The 18010-nt window shown below is 45.8% G+C and overlaps 1 protein-coding gene across 8 annotated transcripts in view; it reads left to right on the top strand.

Annotated features, from left to right (window-relative positions):
• The window catches only part of ankfn1 (ankyrin repeat and fibronectin type III domain containing 1), a 127500-nt gene that overhangs the window by 71960 nt on the left and 37530 nt on the right, over positions 1 to 18010 (top strand). For 6 of the 8 annotated variants that reach the window (XM_044178264.1, XM_044178259.1, XM_044178260.1 and 3 more), the window contains 5 exons: positions 2002 to 2200; positions 5529 to 5739; positions 14608 to 14802; positions 16716 to 16829; positions 17896 to 17993. In XM_044178264.1, coding sequence (XP_044034199.1) covers positions 2002 to 2200; positions 5529 to 5739; positions 14608 to 14802; positions 16716 to 16829; positions 17896 to 17993 — 817 coding nt within the window. The remainder of the gene's footprint in view (positions 1 to 2001; positions 2201 to 5528; positions 5740 to 14607; positions 14803 to 16715; positions 16830 to 17895; positions 17994 to 18010) is intronic. The other 2 variants (XM_044178262.1, XM_044178265.1) reach the window with 1 other exon arrangement.

The raw sequence follows: 18010 nt of genomic DNA, 5'->3' as shown, positions 1-18010 counted from the left end.
GAAAGGCAAGACTTACTTCAGCCAGTGTACGCAGCACTTCAGGACTGGTGTCAGGCAAGCAAAGTGGAAATGAATGTGGCCAAAACAAAAGAACTTATAAGTGGAACCGGTAACATCCTCCCTGTCATACTCGATAACCAGCCCGTAGGAGGAGGAGGAGAATCATTGATCATTGATCAGACCCTAACGTTTAATGAGAACTCAGAAAGCATTTTTAAGAGAGCCAGTCAGCGATTGTTTTTATTTGAAATGGCGTACAGAAGCCTGGTTAACAGCATTTTGTCGTTTAACATAACAGCATGGTACGGCAACTTGAGTGTAAGAGCAAAAACAAGCTCTCTGAAATTGTTAACATTGCAGGGAAGGTGATTGGCAAATCACAAAAACAACACTGCAATATATTTGACAGAGCTAAACATATAACTGCAGGTACCTCACAGCCACTACACTCAGAGTTTGAGCTGCTCCTGTCTGACTGCAGGTTTAGGGTCTCAAGGGCCAGCTGGAACATTAAAAAGAAGTAGTTTATCCCCTATGCCATACAGACATTGAACACAGAATGACTGCATCAGCGAATGCTTGCTATTTTATAAGATTTACATATATAACTTACCTGCTGCTACCTGCCCATTTGCACTATTATATATTGTATACTGTATATTCTGTATGTTTTTAATGGTGTGCTGTGAGACGTGCATTGTATGTACCTTTGCTGTACCTTGGGAGAAGCCAAAGACACTGAGGTGGACGGTTTGACCACCAGGGCAAAGCTTCTTTTTCTTGCTCTCTATGGACTTCCTCCTAAAGACGACTTTCTCCAGTCCTGTGGCTTTTATTATTATTATATTATTATTACTTATTTCAACAAGGTTGAAGAGCACATACTGTACGTCCCTGTATCAAGCCACTGCTTTCCTTCATCAAAACCCCCACAGACCGAGACCGCCTGAGAAGGTGGGTCTCAGTCCGCTTCCAAGTGAACTCGCAAAAAACCAAAACAGACCAACTACAGGAATTTGTGATTGTCTATGTGATTTTTAACATGAATTCAAAAGCTCAACCACTAATACATCCATCTGCTGACCGTGAACTGTATAAGCGCTAAACTGTTATCTGTGCAAATATTAATGCAAAGGTGTGAGGACTTCCCTGTTGCATTATAACGCGAAAAGCTGTTAAAAGCAGTTGTGATGTGCTTGTGTCCTGCTCCCTGTGTTTTGGCAGTTCATTCAGTCCATTACAAAGCGCTTCACGTCCCACAGTAACCCCCCTCTTAATATTGCTATTTTGTCCTGTCTGTACCTTTTTTATTTCTTGGTGAGCTCTTTGTGACACCAGAAAACATTAATATACAAATAAGAAGTATTAAAGTGCTGTGGGTCTGCGTAGAGCTGATGATGCAGGTCACCAAAGTTGTCCAATCAGCGTGTTACCTGTCAGTCCAGGTGGCCTTATGATTACAGTTCTTGGCTCTTTCGTAATGAGCCAATATGAACACAATCTATTGTCTATTGTACCAAAAAGCAGCTTTGGATCTCTTTTCTTTGCTTGGGCTGAACTACAGGTGTGAAAGCAACGTTACATTTTGTGGGAGAAGCTATAACTTTGCCCTTACAGGTTCCTCATGTCTCTCCATCACCTGACTGTTGAATCAGTCAGAATTCAGAAGATGAACGTATGACGTTCTCTGAAACCGCATAAAATAATAGCTACTTATAAGTCCTTCAGAGAAGCTAAAACACTACACAACAACTGCATTTAACTTATTCTTTCGCTGTTTAGGGGTAGTTTGTGTCGGTTGTGGGTGGAGAAGCAGCTGATTGATGATGGAGTTGTCGAGTCTGCTCTGTTTCCTCTTCTACCATCCGTCCCTTTTCTTTACTCCTTCTTTCTTCTCTCGCTCGCGGAGATCTGCAGATTACAAATAGCTCACGCCTTCGGGCGGAGGTAGTCACAGTCAGCTAACTTTGATCTCTCTCTCCACCTCTCCATCCATCCCAGCAGACGCCTCCCAGGTGTTATGACCCAGCAGATGCAGAACCTGCAGTTGTCCCAGACCAAGAAGTGCCCCGGTGGGCCCGCCTCCCCCAGCGCCGCCAAACGGCTCTACCGGAACCTGTCGGAGAAACTACGAGGAAGCACCTCCTCCTTCGAAGATGCCTACTTCTTCGGCAAGACGGACCGTCTCCGCAAAGCCTCGGTGAGTCTGCTGGAGAGGAAGAGGAGAAAGATTTAATTTGTGATGTTTGCATTGAATCATCAGTTGGCGGATCAAGAAACACGAGCGGTCAGAAGATCAGACAGCTTGGAAACAAACCTTCAGGTTAGACGAAGGTGAACAATAAAATTAGAACCACCAGATTCCATGAATCTGATCTGATCTGTGAAAATGCCCCTCACAATTTCCCTGAGCCCATGGTGACATATTTAAGTTGCTCGTTTTGTCTGACCAACAGTCCGAAACCCAAAGATGTTTAATTTACTATCATAGAAGACCACAGTTTAAAAAAGAAATGTCTAACCCAGATAACTCCGCACCTCCTGCAGCTCCTTCCGTCTCTTTGTTTTAAGGCTTTTGCGGTGAAGCAGGTGAGTTTGCTCGAACAGTATTTAACGTAACAAACGTGCTTGTCTACAGTCTATAGACTGTGCACCAGCTCTGGTGACATTTGTGTTAGTCATCATGTCTCTCTGATTCATGCAGTTCAGGTGATTTTAGATAAAATGTAGATAATAAAACATTCCTGGTATTATTAGACGCTGAAGGGAAACCCTGTCAGGCTGCCGAGCTGCTTGTGTCTGAGACAGAAGGATCAAAGAAGATCTCGTTTAGTGTCTCACTAATTCAGTTAACGGCGATGTCTTCAGAGCCTGAACTCTCCGTTCCTTCATTTATCACGTCTTTTATTTGATCTCTGAGCTGCTGCCTCAAGCTGCTTCAGATTTTCATGGTTACATCATAAAACCAGACTGTGTGTGTCACCACTCTGCTCAGTTTCTCTGCTGTCGTCAGTCAGCCGGTCTTCTTCTGGTGATCACTTGCACAGATCATCAGTAAACTGTCAGAGGAGGGTTAAGTGCCTTGCTCAAGGACACTTAGTCGTTGATGGACGGTGTCGTTGGAGAGCCTTTGGTTTCTCCGTGAAGCAGCACTCTCGCTCTTCATCACCACTTCTCTCTCTGTCTGCTGCCATCATCATGTCCGTCCTGCTGCCCTGCGAAACATTTGGTCGCCAAGATTCATCATGTGTGACGGGTGTTACAGGTCACACTGTGTGTGTGTGTGTGTGTGTGTGTGTGTGTGTGTCTGCTGACATTTACAGACCAGTCACAACAGCAAACATGAAAGAAAGAGGCAGACGGGGGAGGAGGGATGAGAGAGAGAGAGAGAGAGAGAGAGGGAGGAAGAGAGGGAGAGGAGAAACAATCAGCCCAACAGATCGCTGCATGTGTAATCTGAAATCTATCAAAGACTAGATGGGTCATAATTATATTAATTCAATAGCATATATAACATATAGAACAGAGTTGGTAGGCAATTTAATTTATTTATTTTAGTGGATTCAAAGCAGGAACATCAAGTTTCTCGTTTACATGACATCGATTAAATTACTGCAGAAAGCTGATGATTTAAAGTGCACGTGAACGCAGCCGTGTGTCACTGACAGTCTGCACCTGCACAGCACCGAACTGCTCACCTGCCGCTCCACCTGGCTGCATGGTGTGTTAAAAGCTCTGTGGGTTTAGGAGGTGCACCACACAGTCCACTGAGCAGCTGAGGGTTCGGGGCTTTGCTCGACGGCACCACGGTGGCGGTGACGACGGAGGGCGAGGGCTGCTGATCTTCAGTCTTTTCTAAAATGATTTAAACTATTTCCAAAAGTAGCAAAACAAATCCCTGTTATCTCAACTCTAAGTTATATATTAGTCCGGGCCAAATAAAAAAGAAACGGATCATTTTTGCCTTTAAGTCCTGGTCCAGTTTGTGTTCTCTAACGTATCATAAACAAACCAGGAGCTGTAAACATAAAGTCACATGGGCTGAAGGGTAACTCATTGATCGGTGATGTCATCCTCCATCATCAGTGCTACATGGACCAAGGTTGAATTACCGACCGGGCAAAAGTCCAAAGGGCGCCGGGTGTCAGCTGGTTGTATTTTGATGAGGGCCAGAGGTTCCTGCATTAATGACTCGTAGCTTTAAGCAGAATGTGTTTAATGAAGCTTCAGTAGATACACACAAACTCTGAGGCGACGGCTGGTTGGTCTCTTGGCATGAAATTAAACCTGCATGGGGGTACTGGGGGGTCTGAGGGGGGTACTGGGGGGTCCGACAACAGGTTTTTGCCCCGGGGCCCCCTAACATGTTGATCTGGCCATGCACGGAGGAAAGGACGATTCAGGTGACTGGCAGCATATTTTGCTGCACCAGAGCAGATCAATGAAGAGCTCACCGAGAAACACTGATTATCAGCATCATTAGTCCAGATTAATCTCTATAACATAAGAATGCAGAATCTGTAGGCAAGGGTTCTGGTTTCCCTTTGTAGTCCGAGTTGTATTGACCAATCACGTTCGAGCGGGCTTTGGTTTCATGCAGGTAAACGGTTTGTGAGGAGAGCAAAAGCTGTGGAACGCATTGGCCGAAATGCATTCTGGGAACCCATCGGCTGTCGTCTGCTGATGTATCTGATTGATAAAATGCACAACACGCCTCTGTTTTAACGTCTTTTCACTTTCTGAATGATCGGGGGAAATCCCGCTCTCGTGCTGATATGCATGCGCGTTACCGTGGTTACCAGATGATCTTGCATAAATATGTTCGGCACATTGCTCGCGCAGATCGCTTCCTCGACAGTTCTCGATCAGGGGGTGGATTTAATGGCACTTTGTGTTTTTGAATTCACGTTAAACTCGCATGTTTACTGTCACACAGTCCTGCGGTTGCACCCTGAGGCTGCCTGAAGACCAGGTCTCCTGAGTCCAGAGTGGACTCTGGTGTGGTTCGTTTGTGGTCTGAAAGCTAAACAGACCAACCACTCAGGACTGTGTGAAATCAATCTGCATATTTATGCAATTTCATCTGGCAACCAGGTGGCGATTACTCCTGATGAATCACAGTGAAAAGCAGTGAAAACAGAGGTGCGTAGTGTTTGGGCCAGTGTTTAATTTACACATTTAAAGGTGATATTGCAGTACAAGGGGCCTCTTTCCTCTCCTCTTATTATTTAACATATACAATGTCCAGTTACAGTCTGGACTAATAATGATCATAATCAGTTGTTTCCTTGTGAATCCAGAGAAGATCAATAAACACAGCAGGGCTGAGTTCGGTGGATATTCGCAGCAGCCTAAACAAACCGAACATATCGGACTTCATTTTAACCGCACCAAACGAGCTTAGTGTGAAAGAACTCAATACCAAACCAACGACAAACATCATCCTCCCATCTGCTGCGTCTTCCTGCCCATCAAATCATGTGACAACGCCTGTCCAAAGTAACGCGAGTGCTCGTTTTCTCCTCCAGACCATGCAGGGCAGCGACTGCATCTTCGAGGCGGTGGAGCAGCAGGACCTGGACACGGTGCAGATTCTCCTCTACCAGTTCTCAGCAGAGGAGCTGGACCTGAACACCCCCAACAGCCAGGGCCTGACGCCGCTGGACATCGCCATCATGACCAACAACACGCCCATCGCCAAACTGCTGCTGAAGGCCGGCGGCAAGGAGAGTCCACACTGTGAGTACAACACGGGGGGGGGGGCGTGTCCTGCTGCAGCTGCTCAGATGTGCAGATCTGCTGCTTTTCCTCTGAACGACTGTAATAACTGTGATGTTTGTTAATAACGTCGAGCTTTGGACTGTCGGTCGGACACGACGACACGCTGAAGGCGTCGCTTTGGGCTCTAGGTCGTCGTGACGGCGTTTCTCACCGTTTTCACCAGTTTTCCAAACCGATCGATGGATCGATCGATGGATCGACGGAGAAAAGAATCGGCAGATGGATCCAGAATGAAAAGCATCATCAGCTGCAGTCCGATACAAACCGGTTCAACATGAGCTCCAGCTCCACCAGCTGCAGCAGCAACATCCTGCTTTACATTAATGCACGAGGAATAATAACCTGATGATAGAATATATAACAGCACAGCAGCCACAGGGACGCTGCACTGCTTTAATGCTTTAAGGGCTTTTTCCTGATCACACTCTCACACTTTCACTTGGAACAGAGTATTTTTACAGTGTGTGTTAGTACTTTTACTGCAGTAACGGGTCTGAGTTCTTCTGCATCACTGGTGTTTGTACTGTTGTTTTCCAGCATGAAAGGAAGTTTAATTTATGGCCTAATGAGGGCGCTGTAGTTAACGCTAGTACAGCATGAAGCATTTTGGCACACAAAATGGAGGCTGCACCTGTGATGTCTTTACTTGTGTCTGACAGCTTGTAGTCTGCCTGCTGTCAAAGTGTTTCTACCTGTTCTGAATGTCTGCTGTCAAAGCTCCTCCTGACTGCATCCCACCTCCTCCCCGATCTCTCTCCAACAACTCTGTGTCTTTGTAGTCTCAACATGTGAATTACACAAACGGTGATAACGGTGCACTTTCCCACTCATGGTGTTTCACCGATTCGTCCTTTGCTCCCACGTTGTTGTTTTTTTATTCACCATTGCAACGTGGCGATCAATCAGATCTTCAGGATAAGAAATTGCTGCCAATAGCTGTTTGGAAAAAAAAAAGCGTTCAATAGATTGCCTGAGGAATTCAAAGAGACCCACAAATAAGCTGTAGCGCCGCCCATTGTCGTCCCTTTTAATCTGGAGGTAAAAGTCGTGTTTGCACATGAAAGAATTCTGTTAATTCCTTAATTCAGTCAACACATTAGAATGCAAATCCCGTAGAAAGTCGGCTCCGTGTGGTGTGTTGCTGTAAAGTGAATCAGTGGCAAATAAAACATCGTTCCAGATCCTTCACATTGTTTTGCATTCCAGTTGAGCGACGGCCACTTCGTTGTTTTCCAATTGCTTGAATGACTGAAATGAAGAAAGTGAAGAACAGATTCTGCTGTTTCCCAGTTTGAGTTTTTTGGGTGTGCGGGGGACTTCGTGCCGACGGAGTGTGTGGAGCTATTTCTGTGTTACGAGTTGATGTTTTCCTGCTGCGAGCTCTTCTGACCAGCAGGTGCCCTTAGGGAACGCTTGAAGCCTCCAGCTATGAACTCAATTTCAACACAAATTAGCTGGGAAGACTCTTCAGCGAGGTGTGGACCCCCCCCCCGCAGGTAGTTACGGCACTTTATCGGCAGCAGATTTAATCCTCGTTCCTCAGGCAGCGGCCACGTCTGATTGGTTCTGTCCACTCTGACCTTTTAGTCCGAAAAACCTAATTTACAGGTGAGCAGAGCGACGGTTACTGTTGACTCTGGTTGTCGTGGTGACGCTGATGTAAAGACCCGCAGTGAGGTAGGACTGTGGTCGCAAGATAAATCTGAGGGGTCGTGAGATGATTAACGGCTTACAAAAAAAGAAACTACATGTTCTGCTACATGAAATGTTAAATTTCAGTTTCTTTGCTTTTTCTTTTTCAGGCCTTAATAACTACGAAACCAGTCTGAGGCTAAAGATAAGACCACGGTTAATGCATAAATATTATACCTGGCAAACACCCAGAATTCATAGAACCAGAGTTACTTCTTTTAGCCATTTGAACTGCTAGCATAGCTTAGCTTAGCTTAGCTTAGCGAGGCCTCAGCAGAGGCAGTGCGGAGTGACAGAACGAGGGAGATGAACGAGGGGTAGAGAGGATGGAAGTGTGCTCCAAAACACTAAAACGCTGAGCAGCACTGTAAACTACTAGTTTACTGCTAGTTACCAGTAGTTGTCGTGTTTCTACTGCGTGACGTCGCCCTGTAGTTGGGGAGGGGGGGGGTTTGCGAGGCGATGGTTAGTTTTTGGTGTAGACACAGAATTACTGGATTTTCTCTGGGAAAGGGGACCATGTTGTAATGAACTCAGCAGACTGGGACCAGGACCAGTTGATGTTCTGCCACCAGCAGTCGGTTTCTAAGTAACTGCTGAGTTACGGCGACGTTGAGTGTGTGTTTACCAGATGAATTACTGTGTTTCCTACGGGAACCTAATGTTGATGTTTCACTGGTGAATCTTTTCACTGATGTGACGGTCTACACTTTCCTTGTTAATGTACCAACACATTTTTACAACGCCTTTGGTCTAACTCCTGTTGGTGGTGTCGCATTGTTTTCACTAACGGTGAACTTTTTGCTCCAACACTTTTCACAGTTTACAGTAAAAACCTCAGATGCAGTCCGCGGCCGCTGCATAGCTGTTCGCCCACACGCGTAGTGAGGATGGAGGAGTTGATATTGTGATGAAGTGACTGTACGTACAATTTATTCTCAGGTCTAGACATTGAAGTAGACATTACAGCCTACATCATGTATACTGTGTGTGTGTGTGTGTGTGTGTTCTCTGTACAGAGCAGAATAGTGTGAGTGATGTTGTGGATCAGACAGGGCCTGTGTTTGTGTCTGCAGCCCAGTCTGGGTCTCCTCTACCTGGACCTGAATGAGCCTGCTATCCCCTCTTCCTCCTCCTCCTCCTCCTCCTCCTCCTCCTCCTCCCCCACCCCCTGCCCACACACACACACACACACACACACACCAAACGCGCACACAGTTTTTCCCTCCATCAGTTCCCCTGTTGTCGTCCATAAACCCTCCAAAGACAGGTGGTTCTTACCTTAATACTGAAACCCCCATTAGCCCCCACTGTCTGGCTGTGTGTGTGTGTGTGTGTGTGTGTGTGTGTGTGTGTGTGTGTGTGTGAGGGGGTGAAACAGTGGCCACTTTACAGCGAGCTGGGCCTCCTGCGTGACTCCCCACTGAACGGCTTTAACAAGGTTTGTCGTTTAATGGTTTAACTGTTCCAATGATGCATGTAACGGCGGGGCAATTACAGCTAAGTGATTTATTGTGCCGCGGGGCCGCGGCGGCGAGAGCTCTCCAAACAGCGGCCTGGACTCTGGGCGGCGGTACAGTCCCATCCTTGTAAACAAACACAGAGTAAACATTGCCGCTGTTTTCCCTCCCGGGGCCTGCTGCTCTCTGTTTATGTCATTCCTCAAGTGCCAAGTAAATCAGTCAGCCCAGGCCTGACAGCACAGCGTGAGTGTGTGTGTGTGTGTGTGTGTGTGTGTGTGTGTGTGGTTACAAGGTAAAAAATCTCCATTACAACTAAAAGTCCTGCCCTCATATTTTTTTACTTAAGTAAAAGTAAACAAGCGTCTGTGGACGTCTGTTCGCGGCAGAGAAATAGAAATGATGTTTAAAAACTTGAGAAGGTAAGACTGCAGCGCTGGAAGAAGCTTTGAGATGTTCAACTTAAGGAAACGTAGTATTACCACAGTTTGAAAAAAGTATTAGCAGCAAAATGTACTTGTGTATAAGTTGTAAAAGGCAGAAAGGCCCTCGACAGAGCGACATTTAGTATGTACATATTATTGGAAGACTATATTTTATATTACTGATGCATTAACTGATTGTAACTACTTTATTCATTGTTGAGTTATTCCACAGCAGTGCGTCATATATTTAATGTGTGTTTTATATGTATGAGTCACTGCTCTCTGCGCCATTAACAGACATTAACTAAAATAATATTTTAATGATGATACATACAACATTAGATGGAACACAAGGAGACACAGACTAGCTCTGAGAAAATAATTAATAATCTGTACACGATCTGTTTCACTTTGTCTGAAGATGCTTCTACAGTAATACTTCAGCGTCTGCGGAGGGAGGGACTTCCATTCACAATATATGAGTTTGTTCTACCAATATAAACTCCCACTGCATGCCTGGTTAAATAGTGTGTCACTATGATATTTCTAATAAAAACAAGTAATGACTACAGCGATCTGTTTTTATTATCCAGCCAGAGGAGCCTTTAATGTATGGAAACATCTGCTCTGTTGTATAATTTATTCAGACTACCTGCAGAAGCCGAACTGCCGGATAGTAATCAACATGATATCAGACCGAGGCTTGTTCATCTCCGTCAGGTGTTTTTACCGTTTCCCATTGTAGTTACCGTCACATCTGCATGTTTCGCTCATTAATATTTCATTAAATATATCTTATCAGAGGATTCACCCTGACGGTCGGACACGCTGTTTGTGTAGAGGATTTTAGAAACGCTCCAAACTAATTTATTACAACTCGACCACATTTCAGCTCCCGTCAGATCTGTAAAAGAGAATTTAACTCGTGAACTGTGTGTGTGTGTGTGTGTGTGTGTGTGTGTGTTTCATGTTCTTGTATCCCGGTGGGGACTGAATGCACACTAACCCACGGGGACTTTGTGTCGCTGTGGGGACACACATTGTGTGTGTGCGACTTTGTGTTATTGTGTGTGTCAGTGTTTTCTGTCTGCCTCTGTGTGTGTTAATGTGTCTCCCTGAGCTCACCTACGTTGCCTGTGTGATAATTTACGAGGCCCCTCGGGGCCCCTGGGGAGTGGCGGGTCTATATTTAGACCCCTCCCGTCCCCTCGGTCAGACAATGTCCTCCTGTGTGAGGCGGCTCCTCCTCAGACACAGCAGCCTGTTAATTTACAGCCGTTTCAATTAGCAGCCGTTAGCAGCTAGCCGGGCTCTGACAGGCGGAGCAGGAAATGACACCTTCGGCTTTATAAAATGGCGGCTGCCGTTTCCAACGGCAACGGCTGGATGCATAGAATCAGGACCACCAGGCCTTACAGCCTCAGGGTTCACCGAACCTCTGTTTGTTTCTAATATTAGTCCTGTTTGGCAAAACATTATTCAAACTGACAGAACTTTATTTGAAATCTCAGCTGAGATCCAAATATTAAGGAGCCGCTCACAAGAAAAGGGTTTTTTAATAAAATGTATTGTAATTATTTTAAGTCTTGTATCTTTTGAAATATTGCAGGTCCACTTGCGAAGTAGTGACATCATTAATGATTTTAAAGCAGCTGCAATCAATATGTAACTTGTTAGTACTCAGCTCTACAAACCTTTTTAGCTTCTTTCAGCTCGCTGTTCGTCTGCTGCTGCTCTGGTTCGCTCTCGGCACTCAGAGCGTCGCTGCCAGAGAAGAAGAAGCTGTGAAAAGCCTCTGAACGCTTCCTGCTGAGCAGCAAACAGCAGCCAGACGCAGTCAGAGAGCAGCTGCTGAACATAGCGGAGCATCTAGCTGCTAAAGAGCCAGATGTTTCCCTCAGCAGCTGCTGAACATAGCGGAGCATCTAGCTGCTAAAGAGCCAGATGTTTCCCTCAGCAGCTGCTGGAGACCAAACACAGAGCTGACAGAGAGAAGGCCGGATCTAGCGTCCATCAGGAGACACAGACATCTAGCTCCTGATGAGATGCAGCAGCGCTGACTCTGACACGCCTCCTGATGAAGCGCCACGTGACTCTGACACGCTCCATCTGATGAAGCCGCGTCACGTGACTCTGACACGCCTCCTGATGAAGCGTCGTGTACCTCTGACACGCCTCCTGATGAAGCGCCACGTGACTCTGACACGCCTCCTGATGAAGCGCCACGTGACTCTGACACGCCCTGATGAAGCGCCACGTGGCTCTGACACGCCTCCTGATGAAGCGCCACGTTGCTCTGACACGCCTCCTGATGAAGCGCCACGTGACTCTGACACGCCTCCTGATGAAGCGTCACGCCGCTCTGACACGCCTCCTGATGAAGCGTCACGTCGCTCTGACACGCCTCCTGATGAAGCGTCACGTCGCTCTGACACGCCTCCTGATGAAGCGTCACGTGGCTCTGACACGCCTCCTGATGAAGCGTCACGTGGCTCTGACACGCCTCCTGAGGAAGCGTCACGTGACTCTTTAGCTGCTGGAGGCGGAAACAAGCCGCTGTTTGATGACAAGTTCAACACGTCGACTGAAAACGTGACGATGTGCCGATGTCGTGTTCACATCCTGTTTCTGCTGAAGACAGGCGGACACGAACATCACTTCTTGCAGATTTGTGTATGTTGTTAATGTTTGAGATGTTTTGTTTCTTGTTTCATCGCACTGGAACAATCCTTTAGATTTTTTTTTTAATTTCTTTAATGCGTTATGGTTCTTTGTGTTGGTTTTGTCACCCGTGCAAATATCAGCGAAAGCAGCGTAACTGGTCTTTAAAAGGAGCCGGTCACTCGGTCTTATCACAACCACTAACAATTAACTCCGTTCAATATGTGGCTCTGCACAGAATTCCATTGATTAATACATCTCAGATTACAAGTGCTCATTATCTCCGTCCAGCAGTGCACACTGACACACACACACACCTGCGTCTCAGCAGATGATTACACCCACTAATCAGACAAACGATTATCATCAACGAGCATTATCGGAAGGCTTAAAGACAAAAGAAACCCTGCAGCAGCTTAAATGAAGAGCTAAATGGAGGTTCAGTGCAGCCACACACACACACTGTGGTGTGTGACTGAGGGTGTTCTTGTGTTTGTTTGTTTATGCTGCTGTCACGGTCCGTGACTAAGAACTGGACGAGAGGGAGAGCGAGGGATGGCGAGCGAGCGAGCGAGCAGTAAAGCAGCAGTGTTTGGGGAGCTGGCGGCAGGCTGAGAGCTTTACTGTGATAAATGTGGAGGAGCACACACTGAGCTGCGTTTTCTAACGAAAGTTACACTGACAGACTTCGTGCCGGTCCCGTGCCGTCACGTTTCCCATCGTACAGCTTCCACGAAGAGCTGAAATAATATATAACATATGGAAAATACAAAGAAGATTGTACTTTTTACTTCCTTTATTGATCCCCGAAGGGAAACTCTTTGTTACAGCAGCTCGCCTTTACGTCAGTGCACACAGGAGAAAGCACTAGCAAACAATATAATACAATACACTATAAAACAGGTCAGAAAATAAATGAAGTACCAGGTGGGTTTACCGGTTGATGATGATAATACAGTATAATAATACAATGTAATAATATAAGTAATAAGCAGTGGTGCATGTACTGAGTTAAGTGTAGCTTATTGAGATGATTAAGATATTGCACAGCAGTAATGGAGGTATATAATATCAATATCCATAAATAGGAAAATATCCATAATTAGGAAAAACTAACATGGGAAAACTAAATATTGCTATATATATTACTTCACTACGTCTGTCTGACGGCTTTAAAACAAAACACATGAAGAGTTTATAAAATATGATGTTTTGTTACAAATTAAACTCCCCAACAGTTTATACAAGTTCAGCTGAAACAACTAATCGATTGTCATTTCTCCTGTAAATCCCTTCCTGGCTGCAGCTCCTCAGATGTGCAGATCTGCTGCTTTTCCTCTGAACGACTGTAATAACTGTGATGTTTGTTAATAACGTCGAGCTTCGGACTGTCGGTCGGACACGACGACGCGGTGAAGGCGTCGCTTTGGGCTCTGGGTCGTCGTGACGCCGTTTCTCACCGTTTTCACCAGTTTTCCAAACCGATCGATGGATCGATCGATGGATCGACGGAGAAAAGAATCGGCAGATGGATCCAGAATGAAAAGCATCATCAGCTGCAGTCCGATACAAACCGGTTCAACATGAGCTCCGGCTCCACCAGCTGCAGCTTCAGAGCCTGCTGCTGACCTGTATATGCTGCTGTTTGTTAGCTGGAGTGGACCAGGTTACCCCCGACTCCCCCGGCCTCTTCATGTCTTGTTGCTGTGGTTTACCTGGCGGGGTTGAGGCCGAGTCGATTCATCGATTAGTTGAATAATCACTGAGGTACTTTTTAAAGCAGAAATGCCAAATATTTTGTGCTTCCAGCGTCTCCAGTGGGAGACTTTTCTCAGTCCTGGGGGTTTTGCACCGTTGCAGCTTAAGCTCTGGGAAGCTGTGATCTTTGCAGCATTTACCCTGGATGGAAATGTACGTCCTTAAGGGAAAGATAATTTAATGTTATTGGCTGCAGCAGAATTTCAAGTCATATGGTGTTTTCTCTCCTCTCCTCCTGGTTACGTACCTTCTCTTCGCCCTCACTCCCCACAGTTGGACGGCCAGCGTTGGTCCTTTTATGGTTACATGCTCAGAGACAGTTTCTATCTTTTTGGCCCCGCTGTGTTATTTTCCCAGCTCTCACGTGGAAGCTGCAGCGTCTCCTTTTGTCTGCTGTAAAAGATGGCCGGGCCTCAGCCTCTGCTGGCCTTGACAGAGCTGAACCTGCAGCTTCGACTCCTCCACAAACTCACTTTTTCATCAACAAGAGACACAACTCTCCATCCGGCCCACGAGTCTGAAAGCTAACCGGGGGCCTTGCGGGAGCTGTATTTGTTGGATTGTAGATCTTTGCTGCTTCTGCTGACTGGCATTTTGGTGTTTTCAGTTGCACTTCTTGCCTTTGTGTTTACTCTCCGACATCCTTTATCTTCACAGAGCTGTCACTGTTTCACTTGTCTGATCTTTTTTAAGAGATGTGGTTGAAAAGATGAAAGTGCTGTTAATGAACATGCTGAGAAGGGCAGATCTGGATCCTTCAGGTGAAAGTTTGGTAACCGTCGGTCCGAGTCTCACTGCGGCCCTCTCTCTCTCTGTGTTTTCTGTTGTAGTTGTGAGCGTGGAGAGTCGGGAGGCCCACCTGAGCTCCCTGGTGGTGGAGGCCGAGCGGCGAGCGGCAGACCTGGCGGCCCAAGCGCAGAGAGACGGCCTCTCATTGGAGGCCTGCCACAAGGACAAACAGCTGAGAGCCTGGGAGTGGAGGAGCAAGCTGTACAAACGCATGAGGACGGGCTTCCAGCACGCTCGTGAGTAGTTTTCTTTATTTTTTACATTTATTATTATTTTCTTTTATTATTTCAGTATTCAGCCTTGTTAAGCGTCCTGCAGACGAAACTGATCAGATTAGATTTTTTGGACAGTTTGATATCGTCAGAAAAACTATCTATCTACAGGCTTGTGCAATAAACTCCATTTCCTCTGCATAACAAACAGTAATAAAGCGCGAGGTTATTGTGATTCTTTGCAGAGGAAACATGAGATGACGTCTGTTTCACGGTGGGACTCTACCTGCCGCCTGTTACTTTATCACATCACTTATTACACTTGATAAAACCTGCTGACTCAATTTGTTAGATTTCATTAAAGTATTTTGATTTCAGAGCACCGTGTTCAGTCAGTTTATCATTTCCAGCCCAGCGTGATATTCCTATAATGTTTCTGTCGAGACACGTGAAGTACCTCGTTGCATATATTGACTTTACAGTGGACTTAATATATTTTAATTCTGTAATTTCATTTGTAAGATAGTGTCTATGAATAACGTACAACAGGACCGTCACAGAACAGAAACTGAATTCATTTCAAAATGAGAGAAAACAAGAACAACAGGGTGAGTCAGAAAACCGGTAGCAACCGGATACACAACAACAAATTGGTATTTGCAAAGGACACTCGATACGCAGCCGCATTTTCCTTTCTCTCTCTTCAGGACACGGACGATGAGAATGGCCACGATATGTTAGTGTAATTATCCAGAGATGAACAGATTAATGTAAATGACTCGTTCAAGTTTAGCTCATTTTACCAGCGCGGGAGTCTGGAGCGACGCTGCCGCGCCGTTTACAGAAACAACAAAAGCTACAGACAGACAGAACCTCTGTTACGCAGACTGCCAGATCAGGTTTTAGCTGCAGTTTAGTTGCAGGAGATGAGAGCATGGAGGGATTACTGAACTCAGGTCCAGGGGCCTCAGGGGCCAGAGCCTCTTATTGGAAAGGCAATCTAATGACCACAAAGAGACGCACGTCAACTGCAAAGGAAGTACTAAGAAACACAAAACGACCACAAAGAGACGCACGACGACTTCAAAGAGTCTCGTTCAGTCTGGGGGTCTTACTCGTGTGAGGGGGGGCCCTCATGTAAAAGGCCCCTTTTACATGTCTGTGTTCAGGGGCCCGTGGTCTCATCCGTCCTTGGCTGACTGGAGCTCTCAAAGCCAGCAGAAGATTTCTGTCAGAGAGGAAGAGGAAGAGGAGGAGGAGGAGGAGGAGGAGGAGGAGGAGGAGGAGGAGGAGGTCTGGGAAATCAAGCAGAGATTTAGCATTTTCATTTCATCACCCCGGGATGAAGGCCCATCATATTCTTCAGTGATGTTCCTCTCTGTGACTCCACTAAACAGATTCTTGCAGTTTTCTGTCAGCAGTGGTTTTCATTCAGTGGCTCCTTCTGGCAAAACGACACCGAGCGGTTCCTTATTTGAAGCCAAAGTAATTGAAAGTAATAACCTGAATAGCTGCTGCGTCACCAAATGATCAAAACCTGCAGTAATCCAGCTAATAACCACCGCAAGAAAGCTTTCCGCTCGCCGACCGCCCAGGAAGCAATGTCTGACATTTTCAGAGACATTACGGAGTTTAATTTGGAATAAACAAAAGAAGAAAAACTGGAAAATGCGTGAGCAGAGGTCACTGTGTAGCTGAAGAGATGAAGAAAAGAGCGCCACCTACAGAAGAAGTAAGATGTAAAGGAATCAATCAGTCGATCAGATCCTCCTCGTGCGTCTAGACACAGTTTTTACACCCTGAAGAAATGAAACTTCGTTCCCGCTGCATTTTCCTGTTGGAGGGAGTAATAATCTTGAAGTTGAGATGTATTTTCTTTGTTCAGGATTTCAGTTTGTCTGTTGTGCTTGTTGACGCCTGTCTGTGCCCCTGCTCAGGTGCCCCGGAGGCCCCGTCTATGGTTCGTCTGAGCGTGAGCAGTAGCACCACACTGACCGTCAGCTTCCAGGAGCCGCAGTGTCTCAACTCCACCGTGGTGACCAGATACAGAGGTGCAAACACACTCAGCAGATCCAAAACTGTGCCGTGGACGAGGCTTCTGTCATCAGATGCTTCCTGATTTTTAAATCATAGTTTTAACAGTTTTACACTGTATTTTATTTAGAAAAGGCTTGTGAAGATTTGTTAAGTTAAAAAAAACGAGACTACATTTTACATTACGCTTTCAAACGTATCAGAACAGAAGAAACAAGCAATGCATATCCAAACGATCGTATTAAAAACCCTGTTAAATGTGCAGTTTTGCCAGTTGTCATAGTAACGCAACATGCTTGTTAGTTTTCCAGGTGCACAGCAGTCACATGTGAGAATTGGTCTAAATTAGTTCTTTTCATCTTGAAATAATCGAATATGGTATTATACTTTAACATTGGAAATATGAAATATTATAGCAGATCTGTTGCAGGTATTAATGCATGTTGTAAAGGGGGGGGGGGACTTCTGGTTCGGACAGCATTTGAGACATTTGCCGTCCTTCGTTAAATGATAAAAAGGGTTTTATCGAGAGACATGTTTATGTTTTGTTTTAAGGTTTGGTTTTGACACTAATAAATAATTCTCATGCTATCAGAAGCTCTAGCTGATGCCGTTAACGCGGCATTAACGTCCCAACTCATCTCGGACGACTGGACTGACTCTGCAGTGTCTATCTAAATCCAGTTCGTTATGTAGACCGATGAAACCTCTTTCCACAAACCCCTTCACCCAGTGGAGCTTTAAAACGTGTTATTTATGAAGTAAAACCTTTTCTTCCAGTGGAGAACAAACAGGAGGATTTCACGTGGTGGAAAGAAGGTTACGAGAATGCATCAGAGGCATTGCTTTGTCCATAGGTGTGTTTTCACACCTTTAACAGAGAGGAAGAGATAGAGAGAGAGGGAGAGACAGGGAGAGAGAGAGACGCCTCGAGGCCATGAGCTGAGGAGCGAGAAGGTTAATGGTAATTTGGGTCTCAGGAGGAACTATTGATTTGTAATGTAAAGAGAGTTCGACCTTTTACTGTTGATACCTTGAGGGTGCCTAACCTGCGACTGTGTGTGTGTGTGTGTGTGTGCGCAGTGGAGTGGAGCTGCCTGAAGGATTTCTCGCTGCTTGCCGGAGAGATCGTGTTGGATAATCTGCAGACCCTCAAGTGCATCATCGGCGGCCTCACCACGGTAACAGCAGCGCCGCT

This window comes from Siniperca chuatsi, linkage group LG20, assembly GCF_020085105.1.
Source record: "Siniperca chuatsi isolate FFG_IHB_CAS linkage group LG20, ASM2008510v1, whole genome shotgun sequence".
Taxonomy (NCBI): domain Eukaryota; kingdom Metazoa; phylum Chordata; class Actinopteri; order Centrarchiformes; family Sinipercidae; genus Siniperca; species Siniperca chuatsi.
The sequence above is the reverse complement of the archived record's forward strand: the minus strand, read 5'-3'. Positions and strand labels throughout refer to the sequence as shown.